General features: G+C 38.5%; 1 protein-coding gene across 2 annotated transcripts; it reads left to right on the top strand.

Annotated features, from left to right (window-relative positions):
- The first annotated feature begins 1215 nt into the window (after nt 1–1215).
- LOC103464140 (guanine nucleotide-binding protein subunit beta-4) lies at nt 1216–19325 on the top strand. Of its 2 annotated transcripts, XM_008408019.3 has the most exons (10): nt 1216–1467; nt 6413–6620; nt 6738–6776; nt 9977–10083; nt 11878–11941; nt 12261–12423; nt 12588–12654; nt 12876–13077; nt 13228–13444; nt 14080–19325. In XM_008408019.3, the coding sequence occupies exons 2-10, from the start codon at nt 6564–6566 to the stop codon at nt 14184–14186; spliced, it is 1023 nt and encodes a 340-aa protein (XP_008406241.1). In that variant the 5' UTR covers nt 1216–1467; nt 6413–6563; the 3' UTR covers nt 14187–19325. The 2 variants fall into 2 exon arrangements, with proteins under 2 accessions (XP_008406241.1, XP_081462489.1); XM_081606363.1 differs by lacking the exons at nt 1216–1467; nt 6413–6620; nt 6738–6776; nt 9977–10083 and adding an exon at nt 10539–10582.
- Nucleotides 19326–20272: the final 947 nt, after the last annotated feature.

Raw genomic sequence — 20272 nt, 5'->3', positions numbered from 1 at the left:
AAATCCATCACTCCACAATTAAAAAGAGAAGTTATTGTCTGAGGTCAAACGAGCAGAACCACTCTACTGGTAAAATGTATATTTTGACATGGTACAAGAAGAAAACACCATTTATACATTTCTGTAGTTTCAAATATACACAGAAACCATATGGTTATTTATTACCCTCCTCATTGGATGGTTCAATCTGCTATTTCACTTACAGATTAATGTCTTGCAGCTCAAATATTTTGTACCTGTCTAGACCAGAAATGATTTAAAGTAATTTTCCGTTTCTTATGCGGTATTGAAAATGTGTTTATCCAATTATTATTATAATATATTATTATTTAGCAGCAGGAGGTCACTTAGATTCAAATTCTAGAATCAACTTAAATAGGGATTAGACGCAACCCTATGCAAAAAGGGCATAATACGAACTTATGACAAAATTACTCAAGTTATTTGTGAGATTTCAGTCTTTTGTGACTGTCTCGATATTTAATGAAAATACTTAACTACCAAGAAAAATAAACGTATGAACAGCGGTTTAACTCTGGCTACAAATGATTTGTTTACAGCCATGAAAGTGGAGTAGAAAGGGTGAAGGTAAAATAGTAGTATCATTTGTTAAACGGCAGAATTAACCTGGAGCCACTCTATTCTTCTGCCTTGTGTGATGCCACTGACTCAAGTCAGCATAAAAAGCAGAATTAGCAGTGATTTCTTTTATACCCCGTTTAAAATCTTCTCATTTTGCGAAATTCGGCAGTGAAAATCTGTTTCATTACCCATTACTTACTGTGTGTGATGTGATCACTTGTTACAGAAAAAATACACAAATGTAATATTTAAAAAAAATAATGTGCTGCATTTATAAGGATTTGTTTTCATATTTATGAATAAATAAACCATAAGTGTTGCAATATTACAACTGCTACTTGAATTAACACTTTTTATTTAAAAAAAAAAAGCTTTAGAGTTCTAATATTTGTTTCCTGTATCCCACTCGGTTCCTTTTTGTAGAGGGGCTGGCAGACTGTACCATTTTAGTGGGAGGGGACTCAAACACTTTCAGACATTTTCCAAGTATGCTTAATAAGAAAAAACATTCGAATCAAAAGCCTGTTTTCATTACTGACTTAAATATACATAGATTTAAAGGTAGAAATTTTTTTAATTCTGATTTTGTGATTAAATAAATTCAAATATGACGCATGTAAGCTAGCGTGCACCCCTCAGTGTAGACTGTTGCCATGTTCCCACTTTCATGGGTGTGGTGATTAGCCTGCTTGGTGAAAATTTCAGTCAAATCCGATCCGAGTGGGTGCTCCCTTCTGACCCCTAAAGCGGATTAAATTGTGTGGAAATTAACGCGGCTCCTTTCCACGGTCTCCCCCCCAGCTGAGGCCATGGTTGTCGTGTGAAAACATATCGGTGCGACTCGGACCGAAGGAACGGGACTGAGCCAGAACGCCTCTTTTTCAGGTGAGGACGTGCAGTCTCGTCTTTGGTATTTTGGTTGTCTGTGTGTGTGTGTGTGTGTGTGTGTGTGTGCGTGTGTGTGTTTTTAAGGCTATTTCCTGTTTTTGCTCGGAGCGGGTTTATTTTTGTTTTTGCAGTCTCGGTGGAGTCCAGAATTGTCCAGAACCATGAAATGTCCCTGGCGGCAGCGGTTGTGGCAGTTGAAATAACTGCTCCCAGTCTTTTTAATGGCTCAATTCTGTGTTTTCCCCTCCTTGAAGCTTTCCATTGCCTACAAAATCCTCAGCTATCCAAACGCGGCCTTTTCGCCTGTAGGGCGGAAACTACGAGCAAGAAAACTGTCACTAGTTTTTATTTTATTTTATTTTTTTTACTTGTATTTTCGGTTTTGTTTCCAGTTTTTCCCACACTAAGTTTTCTTGCTGCACAGTCCTCTACGTAGCTTTTCCCCCGTTTCTTAGTAATTAATATACAGTCCGCCTTCCTATCAGTATCAACTGGTGGTGTGACAGGGGCCCTGCCTCCTGCTCCACAGACGCATCTCCACTACATCAGCCTGTAAAAACAACACACTTTATTTGTCGCACAATCTCTTAACATGATTTAACTACGTTTTTGTCTGTGGTTGGGAGTCGGTGTTTGTCTGAAACTGTGAAGTAACACAGTGAATCATGTCATCAATCTCCTGGTTTCATCATGTCATCAACAAGCGGTAACTAGTTTTTGTGGGTCTAGTATCGAAAAAAAGCCGAATATATATATATATATATATATATATATATATATATATATATATATATGTGTGTGTGTGTGTATGTAAAATTTCAAATCTCCCGTTTGACAACAGGTTCTGTTTGTTGGAGTAACTGCAAACGATTTATGTAAGTAACATTAAAAAAAAGATAAGTGGTGGGGAAAAAGTAGTTAAAAAAATTAAATGAGTAGAAATGAAACAAAAAAATGACCAAAGTTTTCAATAATTTTAGATTAGTTATGTTTGCTTTCTGGACTGTTTATCGAATGCTCTGGTTAGCTTTCACACACAAAAAGTGGTTAAATGTTCTGCATGTTTATTGATTTCAGGTGGGAATGAAATGAATGAATTACAAGATTAAACCTGTTGATGCTACTCAAGTATATGTCTTAACCTTTTATGTGATTTTTATTGACGTCAGAAACGTCCATCCATGTATTTGCTATTGTTGATGCTTGCATACCTCTGTAACGGGCAAATGTTGTGATTTTTATTTTTCCACTAACCAGGGGAAGATTGTAGGAGTTTTTAATTAATTTATTTATTTTTTAGTCAATTGACAGGCAGTGTGCAGCGTCTTGCTTTGGCTTCCCTTGCTTCTAATAAAATTAGACTCTTCAGTTGTGTCTAATTTTATTAGATTCAAGTCTGATATAGATTAAACTTTAGATTTTTGTCTAAATTTCTACAAGGCATTTTAGGTTCCATTAAATTATACAGACTATGTTTAAACCAAGGTCTGAAAAAAATTTGCTTTTGTGAAATTAAAACCTTTGATATAACTTCAGTGATATTGGTCTCTTTTTAAAAAAAATTACAATTAAGAATAAATTAGGGTTTTAAACTAGATTTGTGGTTCTTTAAATAAATATGACCTTGGGTGGTTTAGAGGCCAAACATTGATATTTGGCATCTAAATATTAACTCTTGCAATGGGAAACTATATTTGTAAAAGTAATTGACTGGACACTATCAGTTATTAATAATATGTGTTGATGTATGGTATCACCCATAGGTGGTTCAATAATTCATCACTGTTATGATAGAAATATAGTGGACCAAACAGGAGAAACACAATATCATATACTGTATTTTTGGTCATTGAGTGATATATTAAAACATTTAGAGTGAAGTTCTGTTCTTGTCTAATGTAACTGGATTGAAATGTTTATATAAATTAAGCAAATTGGCCATAAAATCCAGTCTCTGATGTTATAATTACATTTTTGAACAGTTTGGACAAACTCTAAAAGCTTTACATTTAAATTACATTAACTGGTTGACCAGAACGAAGATGGTTAATTTTCACCTTACTGGGATCTTGACATCACTTCCTCCATCCTCCAGATGTTTAGTCAGTAGGAACAAGTTCACACCTGGCGGAGACACCCCTTTGATTCTTAAACTCATGCTATGACATACCAAAATGTACCTTGTTTATTTTTCAGTAAGTGGGAGATGTTTAAAATGTAATGTAGATACTGGTGGAAGATAAAGTCGGGGGAAAAACAAGCCTGTTCTTATTATCTTAAGAAAATTATAAGAAAAGGTTGAGTCACAGAGAATCTGAATTATTTCAGCTTGTTTTTATGGTAAAATACCTTAGAATGACATTTGTTGTGACTTGACAAAATATGAATAAGCTGAATTTGAAATGGTTTCTTTAACTAGAACTATTGGCCAATTGCGTATGGGAAATTTTTCCATCAAGAACAAATGGAAATTAACTACCAAACTAAGTTTCCTTCTATACAGACAAAATAAGCATTATTTTTACTTCCTCTGTTTTTGTTGAGGGTTTTTATTATGCTTTGGGAAACTATTTAACATTTCCTTTATCCCTTTTTTATCTCTGTCCTTGTTTATCTTTGTTTGTCCTGTATCATCATCGTCCCTTGACTACTCTTTGCATATCTGTAAGCATTAGAGCGACAGATGCAGGAAGTAACTCAAATCTGAAAAATGGGTACTCCCTAATTAAGTTGTAATGCATACAGGAATAAAACGGAGAAAATAGACGAAATGTAAAAAAGAGAGATGGAAGTAAATGTAATGAGAGACAAAAGGGTGAAAAAAGAAAATGATACTTTAACTAAAAACATGTAGGACATGTTAAAAAAAGGGAAATTCCACGTGAAAATGGGTTTGCTAGATGTACGGAAAATTCAAGAGAGGGAAGTAAAGGAATACAATTATAATTTTCATTTATAAATGTAAATGTATATAATAACCCCAATATTCCATATTGGGGTTATTTATATATTTATGTATAAATGTCTACGATCAAGGCAGCTTAGGTTCCTTTAAAGATGTTCTTTCTTTTCTAAAACGATTCAGAATACCCACCTCAGGGTTTCCCTCAGTGTATTATAAGCATGGTGGGCCACCAGGCTTTATTTGTGCCCCCACCAGGCTAAGCATTGCTTATTTATTTATTTTTATTTATTTATTTTTTTTGTGATTTCCTCTTTTTAAGATTTTATACTTGGTATTTAGGTATTAGTCTTCCAATAATGCATAAGTGATATTTTCAAATTTCCTATCAACTTTAAACATTTTTTACTGAAAAACATGGCGGCTGGCTGGATGAATGTCTTCCCTGGTGCCTCAAGCACAGGGCTTAGCAAGTTTTCTGGGGTAAACCTATGTCCTTAACTTTACTTATCTAAACTTTGTTTAATTTTGGGGGAAATTCTCCGTGATGTCCAGGTTTGTTACACCACTTCTGAGTGAACTCCTGGAAATAAAGTGGAATAAAAACAGGATTGACAACATCCTGAATCAAGAAATATAGCCACCAAAATTTTTTGACAGTACAATAGTACAAGATTTGTTTGTGCCTTTGCCTTTCTCATGTTCTTCCCTCATTTTATTATGTAGAGCTATTATTGTTAAGGAAACTAAAACTTAAAACTTTCTAGGATAATTCATCTGACGGCTCTTCTCAAAATAACGGCCTCCTTCCCATTTTGGTTTCTGATTGAGCAGTAGTTTCTTCATAATGTGAACAAGTCCTTTCATGTAGTTATTGAAATCAGAGCATGTGTTGCCTAAAGTCCCCCTCCACCACCAGTATCAGCACCGTCTCATTTTAACGTTTACTGTTATGTTACTCATTGCAGTATTGTTTAACAAAAGCGCTTTCTAAGCCCATTAGGAGCACAAGCAGCCCTGTGTGATGCCTCGGCCTATGGAGGCATATAGCATAACAGATGGATGGCTGTTTTAGAGCAGAGATGCCTCTGATTCAGGCTGATGCTGAGCTCCTCCTCGGATGCGTCAGAGTGACGTTGTCATGGGCAGCTGAATGCATTGCAATGCCTCAGCACAGGCTTAAATAAATGAGCTCACAATGAGCAGTCCATTGAATCCATCTTGTCAGCTGAGAGGAGCAACGGTACATCAGGGGGTTTTAGACATTTTAAAATTGGCTTATCTCGACTAATTTTTAAAGAATTATGAAAGTATTCACAATTATGCAGTTCTATAATGAGCGAGTGTTTCAGTGTGGACATGTAGGCCTATGTTGGCCCTAATAGTTAAATGATTGAATATGGATCTAAAAATTTAATCTCGGTACGTTGGATTTGTGGACTGCAGTAAAACGGGGTGGAAAATCAGCAGCCCACGGGGTCAGGGAAGTGCAAACATCTCGGAGGAATCTCTGAGTGCTCTGTGACCCACATTCAGGCTCCCCAAGGTAAAGGAAGTGGCAACTTGCACGTGCATAAATACACAAGCAAGCGTTTGCAAATGAATGCTTAATCTGTGACACACTTAGATGTGCTCACATAATGTACTCTCGCTCTCAAATGGTTTCTGTTGTACATATTGTCTAATAAGCCGTCCAGATCGGCCCACACGATGCGTAGACACTCGTTCGGAGCTCGCATGCACAGCGGTGGGCCGTGCCAGCAGCGCGATGCGACGACACAAAAGGCCGATTGAGTGAGGAAAGGTCAGGGCCCAGTTCAGATGGCTTTTTGAACCGGAGTGAGGGTGTTTGAAGAGACAGACCACCCTCCAAGCTGCCACCCAGCCCCTGAAATCCCCCTGGTGGGCCTGGATGGCAGCATTGTGCCCTTGCAGCTCTCCCCAACCAACACAGGAAACCTTTGTTTGTCTTATGGAAGTGCTGCTATTCTTTCTCCGTATACCTGTCGAACTTCCATTATTTCTGTCTCTGTGTTGCAGGTGTCAGCTGGTCAAGTGTTTTGTGTGTGCGAGTGTGTGTGTGTGTGTGTGTGTGTGTGTGTGGTTGCGCGCGCACGAGCAGGCTCGTGTATTTTCTCAACCCAGCCAGTATTCACAGAGGAGTGTGTCCTGAACGCATCTCACAGGGACAATGAGTGAGCTCGAACAGTTGCGGCAGGAAGCCGAGCAACTACGCAACCAGATCCGGGTAAAACAACAACAACAAAAAAACTTTTGGAAATGACTTGCACAGCTTCAGCTGAAACCATTACTCATGAAACTCTTGAATTTGCCTCATTCTTGATTTCTTCTTGTTTCCTTGTAGGATGCCAGGAAAGCCTGCAGTGATTCCACTCTGTCACAGGTGAGGGACCTACTTACACAAAAAGCACTTTTTTATTTTTTTTTATTTTTTTATTTTATGGCTCTTTTTTGAGACAATGTGTAATTTGGACAACCAATGTTTCTTACTGAAGCAAGCTGCGTACAGGGTCGGCAACAATGCATAGAAAAATACAAATGAAAGATGAGTTAATTGTAAGAGCTTTGTTTTCGTGACAGGTGTGGCAAGGCTGTAAATGTTACAATTTTCTAACATTTTACTGCAGTAAAAGTCTGATTCTATTTATGTTAAATCACTAAAAGTGAGCATTAAGCATTACTCTTAGTGGAACTCTGTAAAAACTGGAGACTACTACTCAATCTGGAAAAATGTGGTATCAGTGCATCCGTACTGACAAAATATTTGCCACTTAATCAACTGTGAATTGCTAAAATATTAAATGTATTACAATTAATGTCAAAATGTATATTAGAGCTGACCAATGTTGGAGTCAAATGAGTGACGATGCACAGGGTGGCACTGAAAAACTGCAAGGAAAAAAGCCTAAAAACACACAGTCAAAAAGTCAGTGGAACAACACAGAAATGATAATGAAGATGTTTTGGTATAGATTTTAAAAAAAAAATAATAATTAAAAAGTAAGAATTTTTAAGCACAATTTAAAAGTGATTTAAAAAAATGACTAGATGCATCTTCGCTGCACATGTGTGCAAATTGTAGCCAGGATCCTGAACATAGGAAATTATGACTTATTTTATTCAGTCAGACCTAAAACATGCATAATCTGTATTATTTGTGTACTAAACTGCAGTTTGTGAACAAACTCTGTGAAATAATTGCCTATTGAGCCTTTGTTTTCAAATAATGCTATGAGTAGACTCTGTGTCCAATGTATTGTTACAGTTTGCAGGCGTAACGGCTTAAAGTAATGTAATACTCATGAAACATTGCTTTGCTGAAATGGATGATTTATCATTGGTGATCAGAGAAATATCACAAGTGAAATTCTCTGTTTTTCATACTTAAGGAACCACTTTGGTCTGGAGCTCTTTATTTTACATGGATATGGTTTTACCCTGGGCATAATTGTGTATTTGTACAAAACACAGAAGACTTCTCTAGCCGCGTTTCTTTGACATCCACTTTCACTTCTAGAGTGCGACACTGATCGTCTCCAAGATCAAAATCTCTGAGTAGCAAAAGATCGTATCAGTTTTTTTTTACATGGTAACTCTCTTCATTGTAGGCTGCTGATCTTTATTTTAATTTTTGAAACAAAACATCATGCACATGCCCCTCTGGTATGTCCTCCACCTTTGCGTATGTTATAAATAATCATGGTCGGAACAATTGGAGCCACATTGAGGTCATTTTTATTTGACATGTATCTAGCAACTTTTTTTTTTTACTTGCTGGTTTGTCTTGCTGTTAAGCACATTTTTGCGCTCTTTAAAGATCATTTTAATAAACATTCAGTAGAGATGTGCCGATCAGGTTTTTTCCTGCCGATACCAATTCCGATCACCCATGAGGGCCGATCACCGATACCGATCACATAATTATTATTTTTTTAATCAAAAGTACTACCAGTTACATTATGTGGATAAAGGAACCATGAATTCACCTTAATTTAGACAAAAATTTGTTTTTAATAACTTTTTCCAAGAAAAAAACAGGCATTGTGCAAATTGTACTGCTATTGGTAATACTATCTTTAACAGACTGATAACATATGAAGGCTCTGAAGAGGCTAAATAATGCAAAGAGCCAAAATAAAACCTCTCAACATTGCCAAAAAATTCAAGTATGAAACTTAACATTCAAAGGCAAATACAGGTTCCATCACAATAAACAATCCTGAGTTACTGAATGAAAACTTCCTGGTAGCATGGCGGCTAGCTGATTACTGCTAGTTCTGAGTGGCTGTTTCTGACTGAGCGGAGTAATTATGCAGAGCAGGGAGGAGATCGATTATTTTTTCAGAAATTATCTGTCTCATGTTAGGACAGCGAAAGTTTTAATACCTATGTAAAATTTATTTTTTTAGGTTAGATGCTGCAGCTTTAAGCAGAGGTTCGGTGTGAGAGTCACTGCCAGGTGGAGCAGAAGCGGCGCTCCGTCTGTGAAATATTACTACCTGTAGCGCGTAGCAGCGGTTCAACAGCGAGAACAGAACCAGCGTCTTACATCGCAGCTCGAAGACTTAAATCATTTTGCGGGTTATTTGTTTAGCTTTCTGACCTTCATGCTAATCCGGGTGAGTGTTTGTAACTGTGCGCTGCTTTACCTACTGTCCGATCCTCCATATGTCTTTTTTATTGCAGTGAGCCTCGATATAGCCAAACTCTGTCAAGTATGGCATTGTTCTTATGCCATATTAGATTCGTCGTGTTGATGCATTTTGATGTGCTTCAATTTTCCGCTGCAACACGCAAACTTCCCCATTCACTCAGTGCATTATAGTTCCACATCGCTTAGGATTTGTTGCTGCGCGTTTGCGCAGTGTGAAGGAAAGAGGAGACCAGCTGCACAGGCAGACTGCGAAATGAGATGCAGGTGATCGGTTTGTGTGATCGGCAACAAGAGGCCGTGATCGGCGATCACCGATCATACACTTTTTCACGGCAATTGGCTGATTATGATTGGTGGCCGATCAATCGGCACACCTCTAACATTCAGCAATATGTTATGATTTAATTCTGATCAAACACATAAAAAGACTAAGACTCTGGATATTTTTATTTTAAAACCCTGGATCCGGGAGTAGACCGTGTTTAAGGGTCAAACCAGTACTACCAGTTGCCTGCAAAAGAAGCTGCTTTATTTTACTGGCTTTTATGGCAATTCATTGAAGAAAACCTCCTTAAGACAGTGAACCGCTTCAGGCTTAATGTTGGACTGGCCTAGTCAAAGTCCATATCTAAATCCAATTTAGACTTTGAATTAAGTCTGTTAAGTATCTGGTGTTCAGATACTAACTTCACAACAATGCATTAATTTGCACATTTTATTCATTCTAATTGAATATTTGAAGTCTGTGGTTTTACCATTTAGACTTCATTGTACATAAATAAAAGTCCAGGAAATCCTGATATAAATGTTTTTTTTGTTGTTGTTTTTTTAAGTATCATCCTGTTTTTGCTGCCTCAGCTTGTGTCCAGTTCTGGCATCAGTCTTTCCCTCCAGTGTAACCAGTGACCCGTCTTCCTGTGTTTATGCAGATCACAGCTGGTCTGGACTCGGTGGGCCGGATACAGATGCGGACGCGACGTACTCTCAGGGGACACCTGGCCAAGATCTATGCAATGCACTGGGGGAGTGAATCCAGGTGAGGATTCTCTTTTTCATTTGTAGAAATTTGTTAATTGGGTTCTCTGTTTTGTTTTTGCAAGAGTTGTGTATTTAAAACATTTCATTTAAAAGCTGTGATTTGGCTGTGTTTAGATTTTTGCCTTTGCAGTATTTACTTCCCCCATTTGCTGCCTTAATTTGTTCAATCGGCTCCAGTGTAATCTGTCTACAGTCAGTTCCAAAGTCCAGTCAAAGTAAGAAAAAGAATAAAAAATATTTGTTCATTTTCCATCTATATTTATGATCCTGCAGCATTGAATACTTTAGCTGCTGTAGAAGTGCCAATGAAAAGTTCTGGTTCAAGTACTTTGTGGTGCAGCATAACTTTAAAGCACAAATCCAAAATATATATATATATATATATTTTTTTTTTAATTAGTGGTAATAAAATATTTTCCTTTTGTTCTATTGTGTGTTTGTGTCACTCTTTCTTTCTCTATCAATGCAATGCAATGTGGCAGTGACGACAGTCCCAGGTCTGGGGCTGTACAACAATCAGTTCCATCTGTTCTCCCACTCCCCTCTCTACTAATATGACTAATATTCCCATAATCACCTTTTACTATCACTTTAACAAGGCACCAGCACTGTTTTACCTCTTTGCTGTGAGCACAGTAGCGACATTTGGCAGAAAACGCTTGCCTTATTACAGATGCAGTTTCTAAGATCTCAGTTTTTACTGCTGTTTTCTTGCAAATCTAACATTGCGAGATTCTGTAGTCTACAAATGTTCATTAAACTAGATCTTATAAACTGCTTTTTTTTTTTTTTTTTTTTTTACAATTTGCTGCAAATATGCACACTGAGAGGCAACAATAATTAACAGTTAGGATTATAGTTCACAATAAGTATGCATGCAGTGCACTAATCTTGAGGCATAGAAAGTATTTTTTGTTTCCACAAGCTGCATATACTAATTTAATCTGGATCAAAATTACACAAGTATATATTTTTTCAACTAAAAAGGGAAGGTAAAAAAAAGGCTTTTGCCTCATAAAAAAATACAATAATGTCAATCAGCAAGACATGCACAACCAGTGATTTTGATCCATTTGTTTGACATGTGGCAAATCTTTACAGCTGTGAGACTAGCTCTGACGTTTCTTAATGAATCCACCAAGTGTCATTGATGTAATTCAACATGATATTTTTATGCTTTTGAAAGACGTAATGGCACACGTGGACTTGTGTAAAGGCCTGATTTCTGTGGCAGCTCCTTAAGACGTGCGTTCGGTTGAAAGTGTGAGCGTGCATAGGCATGCCGAGCACTTTCTACGTGCCCCCCCCTCCCCCAGGGACCAGTATTTGTTTTGTATACAGCCACTGACATTTGAGGACTACGGCTCTCCTCTTGATTGTACTGCAGCTCCATCAAACCACTTCCTTTACCCGGAGAGGCGGAAACACCCCATCAGGATGAGAGGGAGGGGTTCCAGCTGTTCCTGCATCTGTGCCATCTAGAGCCCCCAAAACCCCCCACCTCCCTACTCAAATTTTCCTCTCAGCTTAGCTTAAGTAAACCACAGTTTTGGCTTTTGCATAAGTGAAGGTTTGAATATTACTTGGGTTGGGACATGCAGAGGAACAAGAGGAGTAAGAGATTGGTGACGCTAAATGCTTTTTTAATCTCCAGGCTGACGATCCAGCACAGCAGTGCTTAAGGTGGCTGCCACTCATTGCTTATAATAAACGAGGTGCATGTAGCTTAGATTGTGCTTGATAATGTGGATATGAGCGGAGTGTCATGCTCATGTGCTTCACCTGCCTCCAGGTTACTGGTCAGTGCCTCGCAAGATGGAAAGCTGATCATCTGGGACAGCTACACAACAAACAAGGTTTGTAGGATTAATAATGGCTGACAGCTGACATTATTTACACTCAAATCTGAAGTGTCTTGTGATGATTTGTTGCAATAAGTGTGTCATAGGGAGTTAATTAGAAGTAAAACGGTGAAACTATGCAAGTGCAACAAAACCTGATTTTCATTTACCGTCGATGAAGCTGCTACATCATTTAGAAAGCAGATTTAGTGATCTAGGTTGTGGTGTTGTGGTTGCAATGAGTGGTTTGTATTAAAGACACAAACCTTTATTTGGACCCTAAGTTTTGTATGAAATGTGCAGTTTTCTGTCACTCACTCTTGTTTGAATTTAGATGCATGCTATCCCACTGCGTTCTTCATGGGTGATGACGTGCGCCTACGCCCCCTCTGGGAACTATGTGGCCTGCGGAGGCCTGGACAACATCTGCTCTATATACAGTTTGAAGACCCGTGAGGGCAACGTGCGGGTCACCCGAGAGCTACCTGGGCACACAGGTAGGGGGAATTTTATTTATTTATTTATTTTTTCCACTTAGCCACATTTTGTATTGTCTCCCCTGGTTACAATGGCAGTAAAACTTATTTTACATTGGGTTTTCAGGGCAGAATATTAGGAAAAATGAGTTGTGTTCTAATATAGGTTCTCTGTTTATGTTCAGGTTATTTGTCTTGTTGTCGCTTCTTGGACGACACCCAGATTCTAACGAGCTCCGGAGACACCACCTGGTGAGCAGACCCCACACTCAAAACACTGCAGCCCATTGAGTGCAGACAGAGGATGCTTCACGATTTACATGATTAAACCGCTGTACTCTGTGCATGTGTTTAGTGCTGGTATATTTTGGTTTCATTGGGTTTGTCTCTTTCAGAGTAAAAAAGAAACAAAAACTGTTTGGGTCATTAGTAGAACATTTTTTTACTTTAAATTTTTTTTTTCTGTTTTAAAGTGCATTATGGGACATAGAGACGGGCCAGCAGGCCACCTCCTTCACCGGCCACACAGGCGACGTGATGAGCCTGTCTCTTAGCCCTGACTTCCGGACTTTTGTGTCCGGTGCCTGTGACGCCACCTCCAAGCTGTGGGACATCCGTGACGGGATGTGCAGGCAGTCTTTCACCGGCCACGTGTCTGACATCAACGCCGTCTGTGTGAGTTCTGTAACTTTAACCACAGACAAACAAACTCAAGTTTGGAGAATTGCACTTTCTTTTAGACAAAAATCACCCAAAACAAAGCAGGCCCAACACTATCTGAACAGTTAAAGCTTTAGCAGTTGTTTCTACTGTTTCTTTCTGCAGTTTTTCCCCAACGGTAATGCGTTCGGCACAGGCTCGGACGACGCCACCTGCAGGCTGTTTGACCTACGTGCCGACCAGGAGCTGATGACCTACAGCCACGACAACATCATCTGCGGCATCACCTCTGTGGCCTTTTCCAAGAGCGGCCGTCTGCTGTTAGCCGGCTACGACGACTTCAACTGCAATGTGTGGGACACTCTGAAAGGGGACCGAGCAGGTATGAGACAAGTGACCAGGCTTCAGCTCCCACAACGTAATGTTGGATGAACAAAATCTGTCTTTAATTGTAAATGCGCTTCTTTTTAAGTAGCCAGGTAAAAGTTTTTGTTTCTGCTCTTATTTCACCCTATATATCTGGTGAAATAAGAAGCAAGAATTCAGCTGGGAAAAAAAAGCTCTATAAGTTGGCAGTAACTTAAAATCAAATCTGTGAGAAAGAGAAAATAATTTAAAGTCAGCTTATGTGATTCCAAACTGGATTCCAAAGACTTTATTGGTCAGCAGTCTGCGCTTTGAATTGATATGCTCTGTAGTCTGTTTATAGATCACTGACTCAGAAAAAGTATTTTTAAAGTGGAACAAAGGTAAAAGCAGTACAATGCAAAAAAAGTTCAAATTTAACTGCAAGGAAACACATCTAAAAACGTACGTTTAAGACGGACGTATCTTGGAGAAACTTCCATAAACTGAAGTCCATAATATCTAAAAGCAGCCTCTTATGTTTTTTTCTTCATTTGACTCATTGTATATTACCATTTTTCTGTTATTTCTGTAAACTTCTTGCTGCGAGCCTCTGTACGTACAGATTGAGTGACCGGACTGCGGCTCTGCTTCGTCTTCCTTCTCCTGCAGGCGTCCTCGCCGGCCACGACAATCGTGTGAGCTGCTTAGGAGTGACCTCTGACGGCATGGCCGTGGCCACCGGATCCTGGGACAGTTTCCTCCGGATCTGGAACTAAACTCAGTGTCTCGCCTGATGTACTCGATCACTGCCCGTCACCCTGGGTCTGCAGCCCCCCGACTCACCCGCTGGGCTGGACCTGAGGGAGTGCATTTCTGAAGCCCTTCTCACTCCTCCAAGCTGAAGACTTTCTCAACTTTTTTTATTTTTTATTTTATTTTTTTTCTGCAGAGCTGTCACGAAGCCACAAAAACCTCTTTATAAAAAGTCGTCGAATTGAAACCATGAAATTATTTCTAAAGGAAATAACTGAAAGTTAATTTTGATTTCCTCTTTTTCTTTTTAAGGGCATTAAAGTGCATTTGTGGCCATGAGTACAAAACAAAATTAGTATCAATGTGTAATATGTAAATGTATATATAAAGGCAGTATATATGTATAGCATTATGTGTGTATATATGCATCATATATGCATATATAATGTGTGTATGTATATATTTTTGTAGTTCATTTGCCTATCGAGGTATTTTTGTTGCTTTTCCTTTTTTGTTTTACGATAAATAGACATAACCGCAGGATGCCAGAAATATTATTAGCGAACTTTAATTAAAGGAAAATGACAGTAAGCCTTTTCACTGTTACGAGTCAAAATTTAGCCTGGCTACATTTTTTTTTTAATTATTATTATTATTGGCATATTTAGGTTTTTTATTTTGGCATTAGTTGAGTCAAAATATTCATTTTGCTTTGAAAGGGAATCAAGAGATTGAGATTTCAGGAGGAGCTTCAATCCAATATATTTTTTTCTTTTTTTGTTGTTTCTTTTTGTCTGGATCAAGCTTTAACTCCAAAGTAGAAACTGTTGAAATTTAGGCTACGGTAGGCGGGGAAGGAAACGACCCGATGCTTCGGTTTTGCCTCCGCTCTTTTGGGATTGGTGGTTTCAGATCATCGAATGCTGAATATCGGGACAACCGCATCCATTCCACGCAAATCGGCTGCAGCTCTACTGGTAAACGGAGGTCGTAATAGCCCTACCTCACGTGATCTGCAGAAGATTCGTCTTTCCTTCTGCATTGGGACAAGCTTCGGTTATTTATATACAGTATGATGCCAACAAAAATACAAGCAGAAGCTGGTTTCTCCCTGCAATCCCGACACAACTCTGCCCAAGGACAAAAAAAGAAAAGAAAAAAAAAGTTGAGTTTGTGTGACCAGAGTCTACAGGAGCTTCTTGTTGGGACTGTGAAGGACTGTAGCAGCCTGAGAAAACCGGGAAAAAGATGTCAGAGCTTGCTGTGTCAGTTTAGTGTTTGTTTCCCTCCCGAATGAAGGATTGAACTTCTTTTTATCATCAAGGTGTGAGAAAAGCAGCAGAAAATAGGTTAGCCACTTCAAAATCACACCAGTGCCATAGCAAGCCTGCTACAAAAAAGACAAAGGACACAAACATTTAAACTTTAGCATTTTGTTTCTCACCAAAAACGCATCTTAAACTTTTAATCTAACTAGTGAAGAACGTACACCTAATAATAGAGAGCTAGAAGCGCACTCACAAGCAGTAGTACAGATTTTTGTGATATTGAGGTTTCTCGTTATCCATTTTGCATTCAAGAACCTTGAAACAAAACCCAGATCTTGTGTGAGTTGGACCTATCAGCTGTCTCAGGTGCCTGTCTGTGATTCTAAACTTTTGAAGCTCGTGGGCTGGACAGAGGAGGGTTTGCGACGAGGCACTGCTTTTTTCTCAGTCTTGCCTTAGTATGCCGTTCAAAATGGAGGGTGAAATTAGCCAAGAAGAATAGAAATGTTTTGTTTTTTTTCTCTTTTATTTTACACAAACTCCCCACATTGATCCTACAGTCTGGAATTTGATTTGTTTTCCAGGTATGGATAAATTCAGAAAAGAAAAAAAAAACGTATTTCTCTAGCTATGTTTCCCTGATTTATTGGTAACATGGAAAATGTGTATGTATGTGTATGTAAGTAAATAGAATGTTGTATTCACCTATCGGTCAGTTTGGACATCTGTGCATTAATCAGTCATCCTGTCAATCCATGCATCTATCTGTCCGTCCGCCAGTGCATCTGTCCACTCGTCCATTCTTCTAAACAACTGATTTATCCTTCAATCCATTCATCCATTTTATAAATGCATCCACCAATTCATCCACTGGCCGATCTCCAGCAGCTGCCCGTCTGTCCATCAAACAATTCATCCTTTAACCCATTTATTTATAAACCAATCTGTCAATCTGGCCATCCATTCATCCAGTTTATCAGCCCTACAAATAATCCATCAATTTCTCTGTCCATGAGCCAATCTGTTCATCAGATATCTCTTCATCCAACCATCCATGCGTTCCACAGATCGTCTACTCAGTCGTCTAACAAGAAATCTTTCCTTCTTTACCGCCTTGTTTTCTAGATGCCATATCTAAAGCCTGTCTCCTGAGGGGAAATGTCTAAAATTCATAGTAAATGTTTGTCTTTATGCTCGAACTATGATGGCTCGGTAACGACTTGTGAAAGTGTGGCGTTTAGGAGCCGTGTGAGTGAGAGAGTGCTTTCCTCCCAACAGAAGCACACACTGATTCCAGTGAACACTAAGACGAACGCTTGGAGGAAAACCCCATGCAGCTCCTCACCGCTTCTTAATGCCTCACTTGTTTTATTCTTTGTATTTTTTTATTTTTTATTTTTAAACGTATAAATCTGCTTTCAACTACCACAGAAACATTAGCATTTCTGGTTGGTTCAGCCGTCAGTTATTCCCTCTTTTAAAGAGCCGTGGTTGAGGCCATCGTGTCATTTTGAAGGGTTCATGTGATTTTACTCTTTTGAAGTTAAATAACTCATCCTGAGGGAATGTTTGTGAGCAGCAGATGGTTCGTAGGATATCCTGGAGAGACGCATAGGATGTGAAATGTCTTGCATATCAGTTTTGACGAAGGCTTGTGTGTGTTAGGTAGAGGGACCGGGTGTAATCTGATGTTCAAGTGTTACTTCCTCATTCATCTGTGCCAATGTGCTCCACAGACCCTGAGCTGTGAACCGAAAACTAGTCTGTAAAATAAAATTAAAAAAAACAAAAAAAAAAACAAACATTGCTAGCGTTAATCAAGTGCCAACTTTCTCTGTCATTTTCCACCCAATCTGTTGTCTGATCTGACAGGTTGACTGCTTCTGTCTCTCAGTGAGTTTTTGTAACCATAAGTGTCATTTCCGCTACCAAGCTCAGACATTCAGATGTTCATGTGTTAATTACAGGACTAAAAGGTTTGGATTTAAAGAGACAGAACATCATTTTGGAAGTACGCTCTCGTTCTGACGGTTCAACAAGAAGATGCTTGAAGAAACATTTAACGTTTTGGGTCTAATTTTCTCTCAACTCCGTCAGCAGTAGATTCTTGACATTGTGGGTTTTCTTAACCTATTAAAATGTAACTTGAGCTGCATTCTTTAGTTCTGGTTTTTTTTATTTGTTTTTGTCTCTGAACACTAATGCAGCAGGAATTTGTCTGCATGTTAACTCTCAAACAGCTGGTTTTAAGCAAACCAGTCAACCAGATGTATATGTTCTGTAGTGCAGGATGAATATTTTTACCACTTTAGGAAGTGACTGAATCTAAACTGAAAGGTGGATAATTTTAAAGTTAAAAAAAGAAAACATCTGATTAGGAGTTCCCCTGGCAGTCTGTGATGCTGCTTTGGTCAGGATGGCAGATCCAGACTGGTCAGGGTTAGGGTTAGGGTCAGTATCTGGACTATTTGCTGGGAACTTTGAGTGTTTCAGCTTCACAGTAAAAACACGTTTGGACTCCTGGACAGCTAACAATGGGCTGATTGAGGATATCAAGCTATACCAAAGCTAAAACAAAATTTCAAAACTGCAAAAACTGTTCATATCATTCACATCATAATTCTTTTATTCTTAAAAAAACAAAAAATAAGTCCTGCTGAATTGACTGGCGTTTTCTCCAGCTGTGTTGACCATAAAGCAACAGCAACCTTTTGCTGTGGGCTGCTGGTCAGCTTGCTGAAAAAGCATCACATTACTGTTCCTTGTTTGCAAGAAACAGTATTGGGGTGGAAACTGAGGAAATGTTTTAAAATGATTGTAATTTTAAAACAACATAATTCATAACTGCATAGGATTATTTCCTATTATCACTGGTTATATCTTTGTATCATGTTGGATGTTTCTTCTCATCTTCCCTAAATGTTGAACATGTCAGTTTCTCACTGTGTTGCTGTATGAATCTTAATAAAAAAAACACCATGACCCTCAACAGCCGAGAGACAGCCAGTATGAAATGATGATGATGATGATGATGATGATATTTGGTAAACAAACCTTTTATCCCTGTGTATTTCTGCATTGTTAGCCACTGGAGCCTGGAGTAGAAACACTCATGTGCCTGTGCAGTTCACTCATGCAGGTCGAACAGTAAACCTGTAAAACCAACAACGGTGCTTGACTTCATTTAACTTTTTCGTCAGTGTTGCTTTCCCGAATGTTTGGTTGTTGTTTTTTTCCCCTCCAGTTTTCTGACTGATCAGGTCGGCTGACGTTACAAACTGATCACGTGTATGTGTGTGTGCGTGTGTGTGTGTGTGTGTGTGTGTGTGAGCGTGTGTGTGAGCGAGCGAGCGAGCCCAGAACCAGAGGTTCATTGGCTCTGAACCTCTGGCTCAGAGCCACTCTGTCATGTCAGACATGTGTCTGACACACCGTCATGTGTCAGACACATGACAGTTTGTGTCATGTGTCTGACATGACAGTTTGGTCCTGTCGCTGCTGCATGAGTTCAGTTTGTAATCGAGCTCCAGTTTTATTTACAGTATAACAAAAATGTCAACATTTCAACACCCTTGCTTCTTTTCCTTTTTTTTGTTGCACTAACATCACAGAACTGCACTGCTCTTTGACTACAGCCTACTGTCCTGACATTCTGGTTTTTATTTAGATTTTTCTTTTATTTATTTGTTTGTTCGAAGCCATTAAAGACCAGGGACTTGGTGCCATCATAACTCTCTTTACAGTGCTATTGTGTGAAATTATAATCACTTGTTATGAGATAATTTTTATAGTCTTTTTCACACCAGACCTTTTTTTGTATTTGTACAGTGGCTTGGTGATACTGATATGTTGCCATGAGTTATTGTAACCAATAAAAAAGCTTTTAATCAACAATGTCAATTCTCACTGATTTATTTTTAAGTTTTTGTTCATAAAAGCCTTACAGCAGATTGTAGCCCATTTAACTATTTGTAAAATGATTTTAAAAATGTTATTACTGCACAGTGTAATTGTATTAAAAACTAAATATCCAACCATCTTAAGCTGTAGGCCAGGAATCTTGCATTAAGAAACTTTTGAGCAAAATCACCAAATGCGATGGAAAAACTGACTACAAAATATATGTACATTTAGTTAATTTGAACTTTTAAGACTTTTTATTGTAAATTAGTAATTTATTTCTTGTTTCCTTGGTTTATAAATATACCATAAGAAAAGGCGGGGGGAAACGAGAACATGCCATTCAACTAAATAGATGTGAGCTGATCTTTAGGAATTGGTAAGCAGCTAACAAAAACGAAATTTGTTTTTAAAATTTCCCATATCTACAGAATACACGGCTGCAAATGGACCCAAGGTTAGGCAAATATTCAAAACCAGCTGTTAAGAGGAGTGCAGGTGTCAAAAAAAAAAATCACAAATGTTCTCATTCATGCCAACGCAAATAACAGGGCAGTTTTATGTTGGGGTTATCGAACATTAATGTAAAATGCATTAGATAACATAAAAATGGATCAAATAAAATAAAGCAAGAGCATCATCCTTACACTGGTTCTGCTTATTTACTTGAGGTAGAAAACAGCATGTGGTGGTTCTGTTTTTGATATCAAAATGGATCCTGGACGTAGAGAAGCGACGTCCCAGTGGCCGCCTTAGCTTCCCTCATGTCAAGGTCATGATGTCTGCCATGTAGGAAACAACAGACATCACAGGATGAGATGCAGTTCAGTAAAAATTATGTCCCAATACAAATGTTACATGTTTCAATCTCCACTCATTGCCTGTCTTGTGGTCCTGAATCAGTTTTAATTTTGGTTGGGAATCGCACAAAATAAGTCAAA

The sequence above is a fragment of the Poecilia reticulata genome, chromosome 4 (genome assembly GCF_904066995.2).
Source record: "Poecilia reticulata chromosome 4, P_reticulata-male-v2, whole genome shotgun sequence".
Classification (NCBI taxonomy): domain Eukaryota; kingdom Metazoa; phylum Chordata; class Actinopteri; order Cyprinodontiformes; family Poeciliidae; genus Poecilia; species Poecilia reticulata.
The sequence above is the reverse complement of the archived record's forward strand: the minus strand, read 5'-3'. Positions and strand labels throughout refer to the sequence as shown.